Consider the following 17,088-nt stretch of genomic DNA (forward strand, 5'->3'; position numbering starts at 1 on the left):
CTGTGCTTCCATCTGTATCATGTCTTGCCTGTAAATATTAAATGTTGTTGCATTATTGTTTGAGGCATGCTTCTTTTATTAGCTGGAAGAATGATTGGCTGAAAAGAGGCTGCATGGCAGAGTCCACTCAGGCAGGCTTGAAAAGTCCACATGTATCCAGTCTTGAAAACCTCATTTTGCTTCATATCTATTTGCTGCAGGGCATCCTTCTTCAAAGGAGATGAACATCTTGAATTTTGTATTCCTAAACAGTGGCAATGTAGGTTAGGCTGAGAGTAGAGATTGGTGATTTCATTTTTCCAATCTCTAATTCACTTCTTCATGTTTCTACATCAGTTTGCAAATTCTTCCTTTTTAAAGTCTTCGGGAAGATTCATAATCATTTTAGTGTGAATTGGCACATTTTTTCTGCAGTTTTGCCCAATGTACACATTTCTTGCAATGCATTTTTGTACCTTGTTTTCACTAATATACACTTTGCCCTAGTACATACATTTGCATACACATTCCTTGGTTGGAGAAGTGCACTGCAAAATTCAATTCAGAAAAGTGCTAAATGCAAAGGATGGGCATGTTTTGGTTTGCATCTTGTTTTGTGAATTAGGCAAGTGTGAATTGCATAAGTTCACCTTTAAATGTGAACTGGATCAAATTCCAGTTCCCTAGATGAAAGACATTGACTTGCACAAGGCCATCCAAATCATGGGTTGGCAACCTAAGGCCTGGGGGCTGGTTCCGGCCCAATCGCCTTCTTAATCCGGCCCGTGGACGGTCCGGGAATCAGCGTGTTTTTACATGAGTAGAATGTGTGCTTTTATTTAAAATGCACCTCTGGGATATTTGTGGGGCATAGGAATTCGTTCATTTTTTCCTTCAAAATATAGTCCGGCACCCCACAAGGTCTGAGGGACAGTGGACCGGCCCCCCTGCTGAAAACGTTTGCTGATCTCTGTTACAAATGCTTGAGATCTTCCCTCTCCCTTTCTTTCTCTTGTAATCCCCCCCCCCAATTCCAAAGTACCTTCCTTCTAAGTTTAAATGTACATTATTTATTTGTATCCACTCTTCTTAGCAACGAGGAAGAAATTCAGTTCGGTTCACAAACCTACCTGATTTGTACTTCCCAAAACAAGATACAAACGGGAATGCAGCAAAATCCACACGTCTCTGAATTCTGCAGTGCAACTCTCCAATGCTGAAAGTAACATTAAAATGCATCGTATATGGGAGAAATGGTTTGCAACAATGTGTAGGAGAAATGTGCTCTAAAATGGAATATAGGACACTGCCTTGCACCAAGATAGATCACCATATCTCAGGATTTCCTACAGTCATTGGCAGTGGATCTCCAGGGCTTCAGACAGGAGTCTCTCCCAACTTTGTCAGCAGATGCCAGGAGCATAGCTGCCAAGTCTCCCATATTCCCCGGGAAACCCCTGTTTTTCCAGCCGTTTCCCGCTGGCAGCCTGGATTTAAAAAAAACCCTGTGAATCCCCTGGATTCTTACTGGCCTGGGGAGGCTCCTTCTGCACATGTCTGGAGTCTCTGGACATGCGCAGAAGCAATTTCTGGCACGGTGGCCATTTTGGAAATGGGCATAGCATGTGTAGAAGCAACTTCTGGTGTCGCTCTACCCAGTTCCAAAATGGCCGCAGCACAACTTCTGGTTCCGCGCAGCTGCCGATCCCGGATTTTTCAGTCTGGAAGTTGGCACCTATGGCCAGGAGCTGAACCTGGGACCTTCTGCATAAGGGGTGGCCCAGGATGTTTTGCTACTGTAAGCAAAACATCCCCCCTCCTGCTGCTGCCCACAGATTCAGGCCCCCTCCCTGCCCCCGCTGTCGCCTCTGTGTGCCACCTTGCCACCACAACTACCACAGAACACAACACCTTATAATATGATCATGGGGCATCCAGAAAGTATAGCACAAGGACACAAATCATTCCCAAAGTATAATTGCAAACTAGCCTCTTGCATAAAATGTACCTTAAGGATGCCTACAAACTCAATGAGAGGTGTGAGCTTGCTTTTGCCAGGTAATCTCATTTACCGCGTTTCCCCATGTATAAGACGAGGTTATTTTATTTTTAATTCATGCTAAAAAAAATTGGGTCGTCTTATACATGGGACCCAGGTGGCGCTGTGGTTAAACCACTGAGCCTAGGGCTTGCTGATCAGAAGGTCGGCGGTTCGAATCCCTGTGACGGGGTGAGCTCCCGTTGCTTGGTCCCAGCTCCTGCCAACCTAGCAGTTCGAAAGCACGTCAAAATGCAAGTAGATAAATAGGAACCGCTACAGCGGGAAGGTAAACGGCGTTTCCATGTGCTGCTCTGGTTTGCCAGAAGCGGCTTTGTCATGCTGGCCACATGATCTGGAAGCTGTACGCCGGCTCCCTCGGCCAATAATGCGAGATGAGCGCACAACCCCAGAGTCGGTCACGACTGGACCTAATGGTCAGGGGTCCCTTTACCACATGGGTAGTGGAGAGGTGGGATGGGGGTTTGGTGCCTGCCGCAAGCAGGAGATTGTCAGTGGCATATTTGCGGGTGATTGGTCGGTGCGGCAAGTTCTGCAGGCTATTGGCTGCTGTGGCAATAGGGTGGGTGCTGTGCTGTGCTGTGCTTGCGTGCCAAAGATTGGTGGCTTCGTCGATGTGCGTGCGATTGGCTGTGGCGGTCCTGCAGGTGAGCGATTTTCAGCAGCCCCCCCCAAAAAAGCTCAATAGCTCTGGGCAATCTCCCCCCATTTTCTCAATTTGAAGTCCCCCAAAAGAGGGGGTGTCTTATACATACACGACATGTTATACATGGATAAGTACGGTATGTTAGGTCCAATGTGAGACAAACTCTCATCTCATCAACTCAAATAAACATTTCTCTTTTCTGATCTTGATAGTATTCTGTGCTATACTAGACGGACACGTTTAAAAGTCGTTTGATTGTCGTTGAATCTTCCTGCCACGCTTGCCATCCAGTGTGATGTGCAACACCCTTTAAGAACCACTGCTCCAAGACCTCACTTGGTATCCACAATGCCTATGCTGCATCTTTTTTGTTTGTTCCATTAATCTCTCATTTTCCCCCCAGTATTAAAGGACACACCAGTAGAGATTGTTTTGTCTGTTGAGAGAGAGAGATAGGCGGGGTCCTATTCCTTGACTACAACGTCATAAACTGCTCGGCTCCCACTTTGCGCACACCCCAGTTTAGTCCTTCAGACAGCAAAGGTTCGCCAGTGGAAGAGTTTGCAGAAGGTACGTCTGACAAGACACGGGCGTTTGCTGCTTGAACTTGGCTCCACTGCCAGAAACTCACAGCTCCTGATAGCTGGAGAAGATGGCTTTGAGCACAAGTGGCTCGGTGGCCCTGGTTGCTTTTTATGCTGTTACTTTAGCAACTGGAATATGGGCTTCCTGGAAAGCCAAGAAGCTCAAGAGCAGGAAGCCCAGTGAAGTGGCCATGGTGGGAAACAGGAAAATGGGTTTTTGCCTTGGACTGTTCACCGCTACCGGTAAGTACCAATTTCCCAAAACCAAGGAGGTTGTGGACTCTCCTTCTGTGGAGGTTTCTAAGCAGAGGTTGGATGGCCATCTGTCATGGATGCTTTAGTTGAGATCCCTGCATTGCAAGGGGTTGGATTATATGATCCTTGAGGTCCCTTCAAACTTACAATTCTAATGACTCATGGTGTGAGGCATCATGGTGTTATAGGATTCCCAATTTTTAAAAGGAACTAACATGATATCAAGGCAGAGTCTAGAAATGTGGTTGGGTGATTAAGGACCCCGGGAAAATGCCAAAATTCAGAAGGGGAAAGTCAGAGTTTTCGTGTTTGTGTGTGCATTTTTGTGTCTGTGGCCTTTCCTAGCTTTAACGGGGAGATGCCGGGGATTAAACATGAGACCTTTTGAATGCAAAGGGAGTGTTCTACCACTGAACTACTGCATCTGAGTCTTAGGTCTAGAAGTTTTGCAGCAGATTTTATTTTAAAGCACTTCTTTCCCCAGGTTATTTATTTATTTATTTATATTTTAAAGTCCCCCCCCAGTTATACAAAATAGTGAAAAAAGAAAGAAGGTTCAAATATACTAATATAGCAGGTTTTTATTTTATTTTAAAGCACTTCTTTTCCAAAGTTTATTTATTTATTTATTAATATTTTAAAGTTTTTCAGTTATACAAAAAATTATACACACACACACACACCGTATATATATATATATATATCTTATATGCATATATGTTTATTAATAACCTGCTATATTCTGTACACACTTGTTCCAAATATCAATATGTCTATCCAAACAAAGCCGGCATCTATAATCAATCTATTCATATGTTGCAAGTGCTGTCGTGTCTTCAATCCATTGATTAAAGAGGGCCAGATTTTTGTTTTTCAAATTCATCAATATCAGTCTTTTGGGCATACTTAGAGCATGTAGAAACCGTTTTCGTTGTCCAGATGTCAACTTCCATATAATAAGTGTATAATTCAAAAGAATATTTCCCTCTGAATATTTTAAGTTTTTCCTTACAGTTGTATTTATACAGTTCAACCCTTTCACCCAAAACATAGTGGGAACAGGACAATGTAAGAACACATGTTTCCAAGAGGCATTATCCTCCAACAAGGAGCTGCATCCGACAGTCCTTTTCTATACAAAAGTAATGGAGTCCAATAGATTCTAAATATTGTTTTCTGTTGTGTAAGCCTTAGTTTAGAGGGACCCAGGTGGCGCTGTGGTTAAACCACTGAGCCTAGGGATTGCTGATCAGAAGGTCGGCGGTTCGAATCCCTGTGACGGGGTGAGCTCCCGTTGCTTGGTCCCAGCTCCTGCCAACCTAGCAGTTCGAAAGCACATCAAAATGCAAGTAGATAAATAGGAACCGCTACAGCGGGAAGGTAAACGGCGTTTCCATGTGCTGCTCTGGTTTGCCAGAAACAGCTTTGTCATGCTGGCCACATGACCTGGAAGCTATACGCCGGCTCCCTCGGCCAATAATGCGAGATGAGCGCGCAACCCCAGAGTCGGTCACGACTGGACCTAATGGTCAGGGGTCCCTTTACCTTTTTACCTTTAAGCCTTAGTTTAAGATCCATCAATGCCTTTGCTATGGAAGCTAAAACACTCTCACACTGTCTAGCTCAGGGGTCAGCAAACTTTTTCAGCAGGGGGCCGGTCCACTGTCCCTCAGACCTTGTGGGGGGCCGGACTATATTTTGAAAAAAATATGAACGAATTCCTATGCCTCACAAATAACCCAGAGATGCATTTTAAATAAAAGGACACATTCTACTCATGTAAAAACATGCTGATTCCTGGACCGTCCACGGGCAGGATTTAGAAGGTGATTGGGCCGCATCCGGCCCCCGGGCCTTAGTTTGGGGACCCCTGGTCTAGCTGGTATAGGAACATCCAAATCTTTCCCCGCAATTGTTTCTTACAGTCTGCATATCAAACTTATTTATTAATAACAAAAATCTATAAAAAGTAATTGCCGGGTTTTTTGTTTCAGAAGATTTGGACAACTGTTCTAATACCTTCTGGTGTCTCAGAGGCTGAAAAGGCAGCCCAGGCAAACCCTGTTGTTGCTTTTTTAAATTAGTTTTTATTAAAGATTTTCTTGTGCTACGAAACAAACGGGGGGGAAAGTACATATTTTGTCTGCAGTTTCAATTCATAGTCTTTTTTGCAATTTGTTTACATGTAGTGAGAGACATTTTTGTTATGGACATCTTGCGATTGGGGGGAAATAGAAGGGGGAGGGAGGGAGAGATGGGGGTGTTGTTCTTTGTCACAAGACTTTGTAGCTGCAGATATTGCTATTGGAATGCATCTGACGGGTGGTAATGATCTCGTAAAACACTTAACGTATAAAATTCGTCTTCCTCATCTATCAGTTGATCCACAGTCATTATGCCGCTTCCATCCAGTGTTTCCATACATGCCACCTTTTTCCCAATTTTAAAAATGGGGTTCCCCACAAAGGCAATTTAGCGTGGATCAAATCTGTTTTTTGTTCGGCATTATATTCCATATCTTTCTAACTGACTTAATTGTGTCAAGAGTTTCCTTAATTTTCAAAAACTGTATTTTGATCTTAATATCGTCCAACCAACCAAAGGTGCCGTTAATGCAGATTCTCATGTGGCCACTTCTTTTCCAAAGTCAATAAATAAATAAAACCTCTCGTCAGTCTGAAAGAGAAAATATTGCAAAAGAGGTTTTCATTGCCAGGGATTGAGACCTGAGATGTCCTAAGTGCAATGCAAATATTCTATCACTGAGATGCGGTCCTTCCCTTGTTGTTGTTGTTTAGTCGTTTCCGACTCTTCGTGACCCCATGGACCATAGCATGCCAGGCACTCCTGTCTTCCACTGCCTCCCGCAGTTTGGTCAAACTCATGTTCGTAGCTTCGAGAACACTGTCCAACCATCTCATCCTCTGTTGTCCCCTTCTCCTAGTGCCCTCAATCTTTCCCAACATCAGGGTCTTTTCCAAGGATTCTTCTCTTCTCATGAGGTGGCCAAAGTATTGGAGCCTCAGCTTCAGGATCTGTCCTTCCAGTGAGCTCTCAGGGCTGATTTCCTTAAGAATGGATAGGTTTGATCTTCTTGCAGTCCATGGGACTCTCAAGAGTCTCCTCCTTCCCTTATCAGGGGCTTATAAGAATTGGGGCTAAAAGCAGCGCAGAAAAGCATTTATTTTTAGCTGGATTGTCCATTTTGAGCGAATTTCCAAGTTTACGTTTGTTCTTCCTGCTTTCTTTCAGCCACGTGGGTTGGAGGAGCCTACATCAATGGCACTGCTGAAATTGTCTACCTGCCTTCAAGAGGACTCGTGTGGGTCCAAGCCCCAGCAGGATTTGCTGTGTCTCTCCTTCTTGGTAAAGTTTTCAAAGAAGCTTAAATATGTAACTATTCCATCCAATAAAAATCAGTACTGGAAATGATGAGAGCCTCGTCCAAGGGGAATGCAGAAGTTTGACTTTGATTCACATTGCCCTTGTTGCATACGAAAAGGAGCAATCCAAACACAAGATCCGCTGGGATGAGGGGGTTTCCGGATAGATGGATCTTGGGCCGAATCTGGACTATGAAACTAAATTTCCCTATCTTGGGTCCGCCATAAATACTTAGAATCATAGAATCATAGAGTTGGAAGAGACCACAAGGGCCATCCAGTCCAACCCCCTGCCAAGCAGGAAACACCATCAAAGCATTCCTGACAGATGGCTGTCAAGCCTCTGCTTAAAGACCTCCAAAGAAGGAGACTCCACCACACTCCTTGGCAGCAAATTCCACTGTCGAACAGTGCAAACCCTCTGATCCTGTGAAGCCGAAGCCAGGGAAATACCCAAAAAGGGGTGCTCCAGGGGTGTGGCAGAGGCAGGGCAGAGGAGGAGACAGCCCCTATTTCAAACTCCTTTCAGCTCAGTCACAAGGCTTAGTAACCCAGCAGATTGCTATCCAACAATCCCTGAAGGTCACTGTGATGACTATTCCCAGGTTAGAGTGCTGGTCCAGGTGTGAGGAGACCCCGGTTCAAACCTCCACTCAGGTATGGAAACTTGCTATGTGATCTCAAGCCAGTCACCTTCTCTCAGACTACAGGATTGTTAAGGATAAAATGGGAAAGAGGAACCACGTATGCCACTTTTAGCTCTTCAGGGGGAATTTTGGGTCTTTAAAAACATTGCTTCCGCCCAGATGACAATAATAATTGCAATACAACTGCTTTTTAACAGGTGGGCTCTTCTTTGTCAAGCCAATGAGATCAAAGAATTACGTGACAATGATGGATCCACTCCAAGAAACGTATGGGAATGTGATGGCAAGCCTCATGTTTATTCCATCGTTGATAGGGGACATATTCTGGTTTGCAGCTATTCTTTCTTCCTTAGGTAACTAAACATCTCTTGCTTGTCTGAAGGACTGAAGGCTTGTTTCAGTAAAGTAGTAACTGCTTTAATTACAGCCCATGAGTCTGTGCAGCCCACATTTCCACTCCATCCATTTCAAATGTCTACAGATGGGGAAACCAAGAGGAGGATAGATGGAGTGATTTGCCCTAAATCGGATGGGGAACCTCAGACCAGGCAGCCCAAAGTGGCCCTAGATCTCTCTCTCTCTCTCTGGTCCTTGGGCACTCTCCCCAGGCCACAGCCGCTCCTCAGCCATGTCCTGCAACAACCCTACTTCATACCCACCGTGAAGAATAACCAGAACTGCTAGTGTTTCCACATCTGGGAATGTTCATAATGTCTAGAGCAGTGTTTCTCAACCAGTGTGCCTCCAGATGTTTTGGGACTACAACTCCCATCATCCCTAGCTAGCAAGACCAGTGGTCAGGAATGATGGGAGTTGTAGTCCCAAAACATCTGGAGGCACACTGGTTGAGAAACACTGGTCTAGAGTAGCCTTTCCCAACCTCTGGCACTCCAGATGTTTTGGAGTTCAAAGGCCATCAGCCCCAGATGTATGGTCAATGATCACAGTCCAATGATTGGAACTGTAGACTAGTAACAGCTGGAGGACACCTGTTTGGGGAAAACATCTGCTCTAGAAGAACATCTCTCCCTATGTTAATGCTTGTATCTCTTAAGGAGAAATTCTGTCACTTGTGTTGCACACTAATATAATGATATAAGGGAAATTGTGTAGCATTAAATTTCATACTGTAGCTTAATGTTGTCCTTTTTTCCGCAGGTGCAACCATGCAGGTCATTTTGGATATCCATGGTATTTTAGTCATTGTTATCTCTGCATGCACAGTTATAATCTATACTTTATTAGGCGGCCTGTACTCGGTTGCATATACAGATGTAATACAGCTGGTCTTTATAACAGTCAGCCTGGTAAGTCCCAATATTGTTATTTTACTACTCACTTGAAATGCTGGTTTGATTTTTTTAAAAAAAACCATATCCATATTCTACACACACGGGGCTTGGTCTCAGTCTCTGTGAGGGTGTGATGGGTACAAAATGCTAGGACAAAATTATGAGTCTGGGGATAATCTTTGCTTGCAGTGAATCTGAGCACCATCAAAGTGAATGAGTGCTCTCTCTACATGTGTGGAGCTAGAGCTTCAGGTGTGAGCAGGAGTTGTGTCTCGAGGACCCGCCACTGGAGCCAGTTCTCTACATAGCTGCCAAGTACCCCGTTTCCCCCGGGAAAACCCCATATTTTCTTACCGTTTCCCGCAGGTGTCCCGAATGGCAAAATACCCCATATTCCCCCGGATTACGGAGCTCCTGCCGACGGCCATGTTCTTCTGGTGCTGCGCCGGCACCAGAAGTCGCTTCTACACACTTCCGGACATGCGTAGAAGCGACTTCTGGTGCTGCAGACATTTTGGAAATGGGCACAGCGGCATCGGAAGTCCCTTCTACGCATGTCCGGAAGTGCGTAGAAGCGACTTCCGGTGTCGCGGCACTGTTGATCCCGGAACTTGGCACCTATGGTTCTCTATAGTAATCATCAGCAACCAGCTGCTCGTAAGGTCAAATATTGTCTGTGGGTGAGCAGCTATCGACCCATCACTCACCTATGTCCCCTGTTTGATGGATTTTGGTGAGCAGGAGAGGATATTTCATTTTACTTTCCTCTTTTCACTTGTGGGTAGCATATTTTGCAAACCAGAGCTCAAGGCTGGTGTCCTTGAGGGAACCTGGTGGGGGAAATAATTCTGATGTTTCTCTTTTTACCGCAAGTGGGTTTGTATCCCCTTCGCCCTCATGAACTCTGCAACAAAAAGCATTTCCTACACTGCTGTGCATGACGTCTTCCAAGCACCTTGGATTGGAAAAATGGAAGTGAAGTATCTTGGAAGGTGGCTCGATGACTTCTTATATTTGGTAAGAACTGCTCCCAAGGCAGATGGGGGTGTGCAAGCTGGTGGTGCTTGCTGTTTTATTTCATTCTGGCCAGACCGTAGACAGTGGCATATGGAGACTCTCGGTCACCCGGGGTGGCAACCCGCTCCGTAGTGCGCACTATAGCAGCACCGCCGGCAAACCGCGAGCAAGCTGTGGAGCGAGGTTTTTTTTACAAAGCCTCGCTCTGCAGCTTGCTCGCTCACCTGCTCGGTGTGCGCTTTGCTTCTGACTGCTGGGGCGGAGGCGAAGGGCGGGCCAGGGAGGGGTGTGCGGCTGCCGCCCCTCTCTGACCCGCCCCTCGCCTCCGCCCCAGCAGGAAGAAGCAAAGCGCGCTGGCCGAGCAAGTGAGTGAGCAGCCAGCTGCCGAGCAAGGCTTTACCGGGTGGCGGCTGGCTGCTCGCTCATGGGGGGGGGGGGGGGGCACCGATTGTCAGCAAGCTCCGCGCATGGTCCCGCCTACCACTCTGTTGAGTGGCATGTAAAGCAGACAACGTTGGCTGCTTCACATGCCACTCAACAGTGGCGGATGGCTGCAACATCAGGGCTTGTGCGATGGCAGTCGCTGCACCGGCGGCCGTCGTCGGTGGAGGTGGGGGGCGCGCCGAAGTGTTCCCCCCCCCCCCCGGAGTGGAACCCAGGGCACCCTGCCCCCATCGCCCCCCTTGCTACGCCCCTGACCGTAGAAATAGTTGTGTTGGATGAGCAGGGGAAATGTATACCATGTCTGCAGAGGAAAAACACCCGTTCACAGGTGCAATTTGAATTGGAGCCACATCTGAGAATGGATTTCCAAGCGGCTTCCTGCAACGCCCCCATTACTGGTTACACTGATAATTCTGAACAGCAAACTGCCTTGCTCTTTGCTCAAGTTTGGTCCACAGTGAGTGGGGGAATTAAAGATTTGGACCTTGGGGTAGTATTGCCCCTTTCTAACATTTGTTTCTGCGGTTTTCTTTTTGTAAATAAAATCGGGATTTTTCCTCAGGACGGTGGAGGGTTGATTATGTTGCATCCCATTTGTGAGGTGGCGGCGGCACTCGCCCCTGTTCTGATAGGAAATGCTTTGCAGGAGGGACGGACCCAAAAATGGGGGGGGGGTCAAGGAGGGTCAGTTGTTCAGGAGTCAAAAACGTCCCTACTTTCACCTGAAGAATGTTGGAGGGTATTAGATTGTCATTTGTTCTGATCTATTGCTGAATAGATTCCCAAGGGTTTTCCCTTGGGAAGAAACGAGGCAAGAGGGAAACCACTTGGAACCAGAGCAAAATTGGGAGTGAGCCCTTCATCACTCAGACAAGACTCAGTTGGAATGGAAGGCCACAAGGCCTAAAAGCACTTGGATTGTACAGTGGTACCTCTGGTTAAGAACTTAATTCGTTCCAGAGGTCTGTTCTTAACCTGAAACTGTTCTTAACCTGAGGTACCACTTTAGCTAATGGGGCCTCCCACTGCCGCCGCCATGCATTTTCTGTTCTCATTCTGAAGCAAAGTTCTTAACCCAAGGTACTATTTCTGGGTTAGCGGAGTTTGTAACCTGAAGCATTTATAACCCGAGGTAACACTGTATTGCCTGAAGTGACTTTTGGGCTGGCTGTAATGTGGTGGGAGGCTGAGTGATATGTTCATAACCTTCTGCTTCTCTTCCAGGCTCTTGGGAGTATCCCGTGGCAAATCTATTTCCAGCGAGTTCTCTCAGCCTCTTCTCCAAATGAAGGAAGACTCATCTCCTACCTTTCTGGACTGGGGTGCTTCATCATGGCCATCCCTTCTGTTGTCATTGGGGCTGTCGCTGCTTCCACAGGTAAGCCATATGTGTTTGCTCTTGTGCCCCACAAGAAGTTCACACCTGGGGGGGAACAAATGAAGCGAAAGTGACACAGAATACGCTTCAGGCAGCAGAGCTGCAATATCAACAGGCGGCAAGTCACTCAGCATACACACCTTGACCTAAAGAGCAAAACAATCCCAACCCATCCTAAAACCCTAAGCGGGGAGTGAGAGTGACCTAGGCTTGCCACAGACATAGGCTTAAGTGAGAAAGCTGGAACATGTCCAGAGGAGGGCAACCAAAATGGTCAAAGGCCTGGAAACAATGCCTTATGAGGAATGGCTTAGGGAGCTGGGTATGTTTAGCCTGGAGAAGAGAAGGTTAAGGAGTGATATGATAGCCATGTTCAAAAATATAAAAGGATGTCATATAGAAGAGGGTGAAAGGTTGTTTTCTGCTGCTCCAGAGAAGCAGACACGGAGCAATGGATTCAAGCTACAAGAAAGAAAATTCCACCTAAACATTAGGAAGAACTTCCTGACAGTAAGAGCTGTTCGACAGTGGAATTTGCTGCCAAGGAGTGTGGTGGAGTCTCCTTCTTTGGAGGTCTTTAAGCGGAGGCTTGACAGCCATCTGTCAGGAATGCTTTGATGGTGTTTCCTGCTTGGCAGGGGGTTGGACTGGATGGCCCTTGTGGTCTCTTCCAACTCTATGATTCTATGATTCTATGGTAGGGAAGGATATAGCTATCCAGAAGTAAGTGGAACGCAAGTTAGAGATAAGGAGGACTTTTGTTTGAGGGTTATACTCTTCCCACCAGTAAACTTCAGCAGCAAGGCTACAGCATCTCTCTCCCCCATTCCTTGGTCTTCATAGGGCTGGTCCTCAATGATACTGTAGTTACCTAGAAAAAGAGCTGCTGGAACTCACCATGAATGCCTCCCTTGTTCTCTTAGAATGGCAATGGTGCCCACCTGAGAGGTGCCAGAACTGAGTTCCAGCAAGTTCCAGCTGGGAAAAAGCCCTGCTAGTCCTTGAGATGATGGAGAAGCAAAGAGGAGGTCCCAGGGGAGCTTTGAGGGCTCCTCAACAACTGAACATCTCGAGTTTCTCAGTTCTTTTGAGCCAATGTGCTGCTATAGAATGGGGACAAGGTCTTTTGGATGAGCAATTGTCCTCACACCTTCATTCCATTGCTCATTTGCTACAAGTTCCTGTCTGTTTGCCTTTTTGTGATCAAAAGGACATGGCCTAGTGAGAAGCCACTAAGTGGTTATCTGTATGTTTCCTGAATCCTGAGTTCATGCTTGGTAGATGCTAGACTATGCAGAACCCCAACAGGAGGTGGGAGTTTGGTTTGCTTGATAACACAAGACTAGTGTATTGACCTTTAAGCATGAAGAGATCAGGTAGTCTTAGCCATGCCTTCCAGGGCACATTTTAGAGAAAGACTAGCTCCGAGATAGTTCATTGAGGGGTGTATTTTATATCAAATAATGCCAGTTTATGATGCCATGATCTACAACAGGTTTCCCCAAACTTGGGTCTCCAACTGGTTTTTTTTTTTTTACTACAATTCTCATCATCCCTGGGCCACTGCTCCTGCTAGTTAGGGATGATGGGAGTTGTAGTCCAAAAGCAGCTGGAGACCTAAGTTAGGAAAACTCTGGTCTGCAGTAACAAACCATATAAATTCAGATTAGCACACACCATAACACCACCCGGAGGACCGCAAGTCCTCCCTGATTCTTCTGGGGAGAAAGAAGTTGTGATGAATTTTAGGGACAGCCAATTTCGTTCAAAGACACGCTGTTCCTAACCTAGCCTACTCTCCCTGTTGGTAAAAGTGATAGGGAAGACTTCCTGTTCCTTTGCATGCGTTAACCCTCATGCTGAAATACGATCAAACCTTTTAACATACATGACGCTTCTCTGTTTCCTTCCTAAGACTGGAACCAGACTGCCTATGGCCTCCCCAGTCCCAACGACAGAGGAGAGTCTGCCCTCATCCTCCCACTGGTTCTCTACCATCTGTGCCCAACGTATATCGCCCTTGGTGGCTTGGGCGCCCTGGCTGCTGCCGTGATGTCTTCTGGGGATTCTGCCTTGCTCTCTGCTGGTACCTTGTTTGCTCACAACATATACAGGAAAGTCTTCAGGAAAGATGTGAGTTGCTGCGAATAATATCGACACCAGCGGGCGGAGGGAGGTCTGTGGGGGACGCAAGCGCCTTCACTATATTATTTTCAACGCCTGCTAAAAATTTTGTTTTGTTTTGACAAGCCCACCCAGATATGTGGAATGTTGATTTGTATTTTAATCTGTTTTTAGTTTATCACGGATTTTGATTTTTTAAAATGATTTAATAGTTGCTTGCAACTGTTTTTACGAATAGTTTTATTGTTTTATTCCTGTCGTAAATTGCTTTGAGGTTGTTGTTTTTTTATAATCAAGCAGTGCATACATTTTTATGAAATAAAAATAAACATAAAGTAATGCAGGAATTCCCTCCCAATGCAAAACAGAAGCATGATTTTCCCGCACCTGGGGCGGAAAAGGTTAAATCCTTTCTCCATGTCTGCCCTGATGCCGTCAATTATCCCTTCCCCTACCCCATGATATCTGTATTAAAAATGAAAGAAACTGAATGTTAAATGCAAAGCCAAATCTAGGTTCTCTCTATAAGAAGAGAGAAACTTGAAAGGCCACAACAGAAATATGCACTGGAACATAATAAAATTTAAAGATAGAAAGCCAGTAGTTACACAGAGTTACACTCAAAATGATCACAGGAAATAGATTCGTAACATTTCATAAAATATATTGCAAGGCTCCTCATCTCATTAACTAAACCGGCTCTTGGAGTTTGCGGTAAGCAGTTGACTTCACCAGTAAGAATATAGCAGAGACCTTTCTTTTAAAACGAAATGAAATAAAGCAATTCTTAATTTAAGGTGTCCCTGGGAATTTCCAGGAAGCGGTAACAACAGGGTTCAAGGCCACCCCAAATCCCAGAAAGACAATTTAAATAGAATACATAATAATAAGTGAAATTGGTAAAAGTTACCCAGCTGAGTGTAGTCGTGTCAGACTTAGGACCTAGCAGACCACCTGAACTCAGCTATGAAGCTGCCTGGGTGACCTGGGTGGTCCAGTCGCTGTGTCTCGGCCCCCAGCCTACCTCACAGGGTTGTTGTGCGGGTAAAATGGAGAGGAGGAGAGTCATGCACGCCACCTTGAATTCCTTGGAGGAAAGGCGGCATAGAAATGTAATAGCACCTAAACAAATAATAAAGCACATATTTCTTTATTTCCAGGCATCAGAGGAAGAAGTGCTATGGGCGATGAGAATGTCCATGGTGATCTTTGGCATGATGTCCGCAGGTCTAGCTTTTCACGCCCATTCCATTTATGACCTCTGGTTCCTGAGTGGAGAACTCGTCTACGCTCTCCTCTTCCCCCAGCTCTGCTGCGTCCTCTTCATTCGCAACACCAACACTTACGGCTCCGCCGCCGGGTTCTTCTTGGGCCTCCTGCTGCGCCTCTTGGCAGGGGAGCCCACCCTGAACCTCCCCCCGGTCATCCATTACCCAGGATGCTCTCTGGTTGACGGGGCCTATGTCCAGCTGTTCCCATTTAAGCTGTTCACCATGCTGGTATCTCTGCTGACCATCGTCTCCGTCTCGCATCTGTCCGCCTTTCTATTTAAGGCAAACGTCCTTCCCCGCAGATGGGACGTCTGTAAGATCATGCGAGCTGACAGGGTGGTCATTTCCTTACCCCAGAGACGAAAAAGAGATGCCTGCGCCAGAACAGAGTTTTGAGCAAATGGGAGACAAATTGTATTGGTATTTTACCCATGATCCTTCTTGAAACCATAGCTCTTTGATTGAGGTCATCTTCTATGCTGTGTGATTTATTGTTACAGTCATACCTCGGTTTAAGTACACTTCGGTTTGAGTATTTTCAGTTTAAGTACTCCGCGGACCTGTCTGGAACGGATTAATCCACTTTCCATTACTTTCAATGGGAAAGTTCGCTTCAGGTTAAGTACGCTTCAGGTTAAGTACAGACTTCCGGAACCAATTGTGTTTGTAAACCGAGGTACCACTGTATTATTCTTACAGTGGTACCTCTGGTTAAGAACTTACCTTGTTCTCGAGGTCCGTTCTTAACCTGAAACTATTCTTAACCTGAAGCACCACTTTAGCTAATGGGGCCTCCTGCTGTCGCTGCGCCACCGGAGCACGATTTCTGTTCTCATCCTGAGGTAAAATTCTTAACCTGAGGTACTATTTCTGAGTTAGCAGAGTTTGTAACCTGAAGTATTTGTAACCCAAGGTACCACATCATCATCATCATCATCATCATTATTATTGAAATCCATAGTCACAGCAAAGTGCCCTCTCCCATTGTGGCACAACCTCCAACACCTTTCTTTTTTTCCTAGTCCCATTAATCCAATGTCTGGGCTCTTTCAGTAAAAACATGAAGCCTTTGAAGCCCTTTAATCGGTGCTGCAGCTACAGATTTGTTGCTCTTCGATCGTTTAGTTGTATAGAGTGTCTTAATTGATTGGTTACTTTTGCCAAATTTGTAGCCCTCTGTGTAATGAGGGGGGAAATTCCAATTCTGAAATGCATCCTTTATCAACAGTACCATCAACAGTAGGAGTGGAGCATGTGTCCTAATTTACAGAGGACGGTCCTCTATTTGAAGGTGTCGCCTGAAGGGTTGACATTTTAAAGAATCCCAAGGAGGGAGAGTTGGAGGAGCTCGCACAAAGCTACAATTCCCAGAGAGGCATAGCTGCCAAGTTTTCCCTTTTCTCACGAGGAAGCCTATTCAGCATAAGGGAATTTCCCTTAAAAAAAGGGATAACTTTGCAGCTATGCAGAGAGGCTTAACAGTCAATGCTTCTTCACAGGGAACTCTGAGATTCGTAGCTCTGAGAAAAGGAACAGGAATCTCCTAACAACTCTCAACACCCTTAACAAACTACATCTCCCAGGATTCTTTGCGGGAAGCCATATTTAAATGAATGGTGTGAAAGTGACCCCAGTTTCTAAATAGCAGTTGCTCAGCACAAATAGTAAGAGAGATTGAGTTGCCTCGGTGCCTTCTGTTTGTGATTTCCAGATACTGGACTCGATGGATCTTCCTTCAAAAACTTTCTTTTCTTTTTGTATTAATAAAACGCATGATATAAAACAAGACCTGATTTGATGGTTTGATCGCCTCCTATTGCGCCTCTAATTACGTTGTCTTCCATAGATTTTGCCGTGTATTTTACTATTTATTTGCAAGCCACTCTGAGGCACTTGTGACTAATAAGCCCCCAACCTGCGACCGTGTTATGTACTGAGCGTCAGCCATCATTCTGTACCCACTGAAATTAAAATTTTGCAATGTTAATTTCAGAAGGCACATATTTCCG

General features: G+C 45.6%; 1 protein-coding gene across 1 annotated transcript; it reads left to right on the forward strand.

Moving 5' to 3' along the window:
• Positions 1–3,444: 3,444 nt before the first annotated feature.
• LOC118085455 (high-affinity choline transporter 1-like) lies at positions 3,445–16,843 on the forward strand. The gene is made up of 8 exons (XM_035116121.2): positions 3,445–3,511; positions 6,776–6,889; positions 7,751–7,906; positions 8,712–8,860; positions 9,719–9,862; positions 11,531–11,684; positions 13,600–13,817; positions 14,969–16,843. The coding sequence occupies exons 1-8, from the start codon at positions 3,460–3,462 to the stop codon at positions 15,473–15,475; spliced, it is 1,494 nt and encodes a 497-aa protein (XP_034972012.1). The 5' UTR covers positions 3,445–3,459; the 3' UTR covers positions 15,476–16,843.
• Positions 16,844–17,088: the final 245 nt, after the last annotated feature.

The sequence above is a fragment of the Zootoca vivipara genome, chromosome 4, assembly GCF_963506605.1.
Source record: "Zootoca vivipara chromosome 4, rZooViv1.1, whole genome shotgun sequence".
In the NCBI taxonomy this organism is placed as follows: domain Eukaryota; kingdom Metazoa; phylum Chordata; class Lepidosauria; order Squamata; family Lacertidae; genus Zootoca; species Zootoca vivipara.

Coding starts and splice junctions, on each gene's coding strand:
- LOC118085455 (XM_035116121.2), top strand. CDS start 3,460: ATGGTGGGAAACAGGAAAATGGGTTTTTGCCTTGGACTGTTCACCGCT. Junction 3,512..6,775: donor TGGACTGTTCACCGCTACCG/GTAAGTACCAAT, acceptor GCTTTCTTTCAG/CCACGTGGGTTGGAGGAGCC. Junction 6,890..7,750: donor TGCTGTGTCTCTCCTTCTTG/GTAAAGTTTTCA, acceptor GCTTTTTAACAG/GTGGGCTCTTCTTTGTCAAG.